The sequence below is a fragment of the Ascidiella aspersa genome, chromosome 8 (genome assembly GCF_963924565.1).
Source record: "Ascidiella aspersa chromosome 8, kaAscAspe10.2, whole genome shotgun sequence".
NCBI classification, from domain to species: domain Eukaryota; kingdom Metazoa; phylum Chordata; class Ascidiacea; order Phlebobranchia; family Ascidiidae; genus Ascidiella; species Ascidiella aspersa.
In genome coordinates, this window is record NC_139454.1 from 14,294,080 (window position 1) to 14,300,740 (window position 6,661).

At 32.3% G+C, this 6,661-nt stretch overlaps 1 protein-coding gene across 1 annotated transcript; it reads right to left on the reverse strand.

The window, feature by feature from the left end:
• Window positions 1-1,366: 1,366 nt before the first annotated feature.
• LOC146136254 (uncharacterized) lies at window positions 1,367-6,176 on the reverse strand. The gene is made up of 7 exons (XM_083395944.1): window positions 6,003-6,176; window positions 4,705-4,764; window positions 3,447-3,488; window positions 3,073-3,245; window positions 2,278-2,437; window positions 1,924-2,027; window positions 1,367-1,486 (listed from the first exon to the last, which is right to left on the reverse strand). The coding sequence occupies exons 3-7, from the start codon at window positions 3,451-3,453 to the stop codon at window positions 1,397-1,399; spliced, it is 534 nt and encodes a 177-aa protein (XP_083252070.1). The 5' UTR covers window positions 3,454-3,488; window positions 4,705-4,764; window positions 6,003-6,176; the 3' UTR covers window positions 1,367-1,396.
• Between the last annotated feature and the right edge of the window lie 485 nt (window positions 6,177-6,661).

The window sequence follows — 6,661 nt, forward strand, 5'->3', positions numbered from 1 at the left end:
TTTTTTTGCATAATACACTTTTATGCTGATCCTACGATCATAGTATATTAAAATTAGGTATGGTGTTGTTTTAAAACATTTTTATAGATCAGCTTAACATACTATAGCACCGTTAAAAGTATTGAAATAAATCATTTTTTACTTGGTTAAAAGTCTTTGTCAAACTGTTTAGAGCATAATAATGAATGATTAATTTTGATTTAACCTAGTCAACATGATTAAATATGAGTTAATCATTAATGGAATTTGTTACAAAATTTATTTACATGTAGGGCTTGTAGGCGTACGATATATTAGAATAAGGTCGTTTCACAATCGTAGCAGTGGGCATCGACCGTACGTAACCAACATCGCTGTCGGATCAGTCGTGTTTTTCAAAATCGGAGGAAGCATGGGGATTCCCCGATCACAATAATCTTACCAGAGGTTTGTTGTATCTTTGAGGAATAGACTGACTATTTTTTTTTTCCAGTGTACTGTTGATATGTCTTTAAGCAATGTCCAACATAATCCCAGAATGGCTGAATCACAGTTACAGACGAATAATATGTGTTCTTATTATAGTTCAACTAGTAAATATGAGCAAGTTCTATAAAAATAAACCAAGTGGAGAAGTTTAACATTATAATAACATACTCCAATACTGAGCAATCAAATATAATATAATTTGCAAAATTATTAACTGAATTCAGTGACATCTGGTAACTACCCAGCAAACAATTTGACGTTGTTTAAACGTTATATTCACATCAAAAAAAAGTTGTAGTCACGTTATTCTGGTTCGTTGTTTTAACGTAAATGTGTAGACAGCCAGAAACGTTAAAATAACGTTGTGGTAAACGTAACTGTTAACGTTCCATCAACGTCCTAATAACTTTTTTATATACGTCCTCGTAACGTTACCTAATGCCAGTCGAAACGTTTTTATGACATTCAAAACAAACGTTGTTTTTACGTAAACGTGTAGACAGCCAGAAACGTTAAACTAACGTTGTGGTAAACGTCCTTAATAGCTTTATTTAACTATGTCGCCATTACGTTAAATTGTTGCGCAAGAAACGTTTTTAATAACTTCCAAACAAACGTATTTTTTCCGTAAATGTGTAAACAACATTTTTAAGTTACATGAGAAGGATTTTTGCCTGCATAAACAGTCATCAACACGTTATTATGGTGACAATGTAAATGTAAGTAAAAACATTGCCTATGCGAAAAAAACATAATAATTTACGTTCATTACTAAAAATGTCTGCAATATTACGCCATGGATAATATTCAATTAATCACAATACAGCGTAGTACTCAAGGTCTTTATTTATTAAAATTAGGAGCACACGATATGAAAAGTTGTACGCGGACAAACCAAAAACATCAAATATATGGACGTTATTGCTCCTCACTCCTCAGAGTCAGAAGAAAGATATGGAAAAGTTCCACTTCCACTGCTGATAGAGGTGTTGCTGCTGTCACAAGTCTTGTTTTGTTTCTGTAACGATATGAATTAACAACAACAATAATTTTTAATTCTTAATTGACAAATTCAATATGGTTGCTTAACAGGGCTGCGGAGTCGGCTAAAACTAACCCGAGTCTGACTCCAGCTGTAAGTTGGATATTTAGCAATCCGCTCATAGCGGTGTCATATGATTCAAAACCAACAATACATGGTTGGAAAATATTCAACCATATGCTATTACAACTTTTAACAGATTAATCAGTTTCTGAAATTGGTACTGCGTAAGAACAGGTCGCACTCTAGCAAAACAAACCGACTTTGTCGAGGCCCGAGGCCGACTCCGCAGCACTGGTTGCTAAGATCATTTTTTGGACAAAACATAATAATACAATTAAATTGTACATTTTTGTACAATGTATAGATTTTGTCATTTTAAAACGTCAAAGTTTTTTTTCCCATCAACTTACCGAAAAATTTGATCCACCCGGTTTGTTGGGCGCATGCTTCAGAAAAGCTGACACTTCGTCTTCTACAGCTTTAATTGTAGTCTCATGAGCTTTTATAACTGTGCCTACAATATATACATCAAGATTTTGTCCCCTGGATAACAATTATACTCAACAATTATTAATATGGCAGGCAACTCTGATAAATAATACTACAACATGTTATTTTTTTTTTTTTTTTTAATTTGCGTTTCAAAACATTCTCTGTTTACCATCAGGGTGGTTAATGTTCACAGAAGTTTGAATATCACACAAAAGTAAATTAGCTGGTAGTATTTCTACTAACATTATCCGTAATACACCTTATGTACATACCCACAATAACTTTACACAATTTAGATTCCATGAATGGTTTCTTTCCTTTTCGGCCTTTATAGCTGAAGGTAGACCAAAGCTTGTAGGTACCAATGTGCTTCATAGCTCTACGTATTGTTTCACCCACGCCCTTTCCTCTGGTTGACCGCAAGTATTGCACCTGCATATAATGTTAGCATTCAAAAATACCTACATACGGTAAAATATGTAAGCAGTGTAGCATAGCCCCCAACCCCCTTAAGAAAATGATGTGACTTGTGGTTTTTAAGCCTCTTCCACATCTACAATTGGAAATTAAAAAAAGAATGCAGTTTGCTCGTCAGTATCGGTTATTTACAAAAAAAAAATACACTGGCCCCTGAATAATCTAAATATTAATAGGCTTATTGCGAAATAATGCACAGATTTGATAAATTGCTATTAAAACAGGCATTGTTATTTATGCAAATACAAATTAAATATTATAATATCGATAAGTAGTTGGTTCATGCAGTCTGAAAAAATTTTGCAACCATGAATTTTTGTTTTAGATATTTTTTTTTAAATTTCTACAAGCTTTACGTCATACTGTACAAGATTTTTAACATTGAAAGCCAATACTATTTTTCCTTGGTTTATTATAATAACTTATTGCTTTTGGACACACTATACAGACAACAGCTAGGTGAAAATGGGTACACTACTGGATTAAACATGCTGTACATTGCATTGTCTTTATGGTGAAACAAGGATTTTAATGTAAACAAAATTTTTTTAGCAAAATAAACATTCTATGGTGAAAACAAAAAAACTTACCAAATATCTCCTAGTTGTCTTGTTTTTTAAATTTTCTTCCAATTCAGAAAATTCGATTTCATTGTCCAGTGGCACCATCTCAAAAAATTTGTTTTCCGCATCACTAGCGGAACTCTTAGTTTCCAGTAGTTTTAAAATTTTGTTTTGGTTGCCCAAAATCTTTCCTATTTGAACTAAAAACAATGAAAATATTTTTTTATCTTGGCAGAATTATTGTTTAAACAACTTGTTGCAAAAACAACAATAGTAAGAGCAAACATGAAAGGATTTAAAAGCAAAGTAAAAATATTTTTATATGCTGAAGCGATTTACAAAATCCTATAAAAGTTCTGTTCTATAATAACACATATAACCTAATTGTTTTAAAAAACAACCTGTCATTGTAGATTCGATGAATTCTTGACTGCTTGTAGTACCTAAAAAAACAAATATATACAAAAATATCTTACAATTTTATTGATATTCATTAACAGGGCTGCAGAGTCGGACTCAGGACTCAAGGAGTCACCTTGTTTTGCTGGAGATGGACTAGGGACTCCAGTAAGACCACGTAAAACTACCCGGGTCCCGAGTCCGACATGCACAAACGCAGTACCAAATTTTAAAACTCAAATGGCGCCAACTGGAAATTGTAAAGGTGTAAAAGGCTCAAGTGCACTATTTGGCTCCTTCAATAACAACAAGGTCTACATTTATAGTGCAACTAACTTAATTCACACTACTTAAAGAGTACCACTTACAAAACTTATACACAAATTACACTTTTTTTTTTATTTTAACACATTTGATTTAACATATATATTTAAATCTGAAGAAATAAGGAAACTTCATTGCAAAGTAATATTTAAAGTAATGTTTAAGGTACTTTTACACAAGGCTTACATCAGTGATTCTCAACCTGTTTTGGCTTGCATCACCCCTACTAGTATTTTTAGCTTGGATTACTGTAACATCACAATAAACAAGATTGAAAAACCTTGTTGATTTGTTGCACTCTAATCGTATAAAAAATTGTAACCAGAAACTTAATAAAGCAAAAATGGGAATCCAAAGTAATTTGAAATGTCTCATGGCACCCTTGAGTGTTAGAAATTGCATCCCGGCTGAGAACCACTGGATACATCTTAGGGAATTTGAATGTATATTTTGAAGCTGTGGTTACCAACCTGGGTGTCGCAAGTGTTTTTTTGGGGGTCGCCATGCAGTATTTGATAAAAAAAAATTAATAAGAAATAAGCAATATGAACTAAAAGTTTCGCATTGTAGAAGAAAAAGCAACCATTACACTTTTCAATTAACAAATTAAGCATAGCTTCAGTCAAACAATGTGTAATAAAAATGAATGGACGCTCAAACTGTAACTTTAACTCATTGTGCAATGTGCACACTTAAATCTGGACATTTTAGCCAAATTTTGATACAATCTGTCTAGATTTTTTTACAATGTGAATTTTGCCATTTTTAAAATGTGTTTTTTTATTGACTCTGGTTTATGTATTATACACTATAATTGGGGGTCGGGCAAGTTAACGAAGACTTAAAAGGGGCCACAAGAAGAAAAGGGTTGGAGAACCACTGTTTTAAAGGTTACACTGTTTGGCACATTTATTTAATATAAATACAAATAAATACCTTCATCAAATGATATATCTCCAAGGACTTTTTCAGTATGAACATCGTTCAATGAAGACCCTTTATCTCAAAAACAAAACATCACATAAAAAATACATATTAGTTGTTTACTTATTTTAAAGATAAAATGGTATTCAAAATATTGGTTAAAATGTATATACGTTAATTTGATGAAAAGTACCCCATTGCTATAATATTATTTGTTAATAAACATCTCCTCCCGTCTGTCAAACAACCTAAACTCAACTTTTGATAATCTCCTAGTAAACAAACATTAGCATCATACCTTCCTCATCTAAATATCTTCTTGGGCGCTTCTTTGGCCTTATACCTTCATGCAACTCACAACCCTCAATATTTGATGTTTCAAGAGCTTTGTTACACTTCACTAAAGCATCACTATAGCCATCTGAAAGGCATTGTTTATCAGCTTTCCAAAATAAATAACTAGCTGTCTGTTTGGTAATGCAATCTCACCTGAATAACCAAATACTCTCACATTATATATACTCCAATTGTCTTTGTCTGGTAATTGATTTTTTTTTGCTTTTTGTTTTGGATGATTATGTGGCCAATAACATTTCTTTTTCTTCTGTAAAATATAAAATATATATACACTGTGCAAATAACTCTATACAAAATTATTAAAAAACCTAATGTACCCAACCATTAACAATAAATATACATTGAATTAGGTGTGTATACAGAAATCTAATAAAGAGGGTCTCGGATTTTCAACTAAGCAAGTTCCCCATTTTCCGTCTGATGCTAATGATTGCTTTGAAAAGCCATACAACGCTGTGGGACAGTGGGCATTAATTATTTCAAATAATTGCTCTGCAAGATGTGGTACGCCTGGCAGTGAGCGTCCAAGTGAAACAAGATCGAAAAAATGTACAAAATACACCTTCTTCATAGCAAATTTTTTTGGAGTACAAATGAACTATTGTATTTGCTGAAGTGTCGAATAAACAATTGCCGATCAGCCAACCTGAACGAATAGAGAAAGGTGACAGAGAAAAAAGTCCAGTGTTTATGGTAGGCCCAGGAGGAAACAAGAGACGAAAGTCAACGTTTATCGATTTTGGCTTTGCATTAGCTTCATATGACTGAATTACATTAAAAAAATATTGTGCCTATACACCCCCTGGTTACGCCACTGCATTTAATCAAGTTTTACAAAGTGAGACTTTTCTGGGAATGCAAAAGTGTGACAAAGAGATAAATATTATTTAGATGTTAACTGTGATAGGTATTAAAAGCAATTAAGAATTTCATCCAACAAAAAATATATTTACATCATCCGTTGTAAAAATCCATGAATTGCACACAACTTCTACCGTTTCTTCATCCAGAAATTCAACAATTGCAAAGGACATCTAAGTACAGTACAAGATAACTATTTATGGGAAAAAATAAAAATTTGAATAGTACATTTTCATCTTATAAATGCAAGAAAGCTTTAATAAGAAGTTGAAAATATTCCAAAAAAATACAGAAAAAACTGGCAAACTACTATACCAAAGCTGTTTCACATGGCAACCATGTGATCCATTTAATTCAGAAAAGCTTCTTTTCAATATATAAATGTAACTGTTTATTTACAAACTAATGTGTACCTTACCTTGTATCCACTTTTGTTACTATGTAAAATATAAATGTATTACCTTTTAACAAAAATAAATCCTAAAAAAAGAGTCATTCTGTTAGTGATTTTACCAAAAAGTGTCCCAAATGAATGATAAAACAATACATTATTTAAATCAGGGGTCGGCAACCTACGGCCCGCCAATGAAATCCATCCGGCCCGCCGTCTCTTAGACAAATCAGACACGAGTCTATTTCACATACTTTTTGATTAATTTAACTACATAATTGCAAAATTCATTATGCGTTTGGTTTTCTAACATTTTTTTATTTTCGGCAATGTAATACTTGTAAAAATTTAAAAGAAATA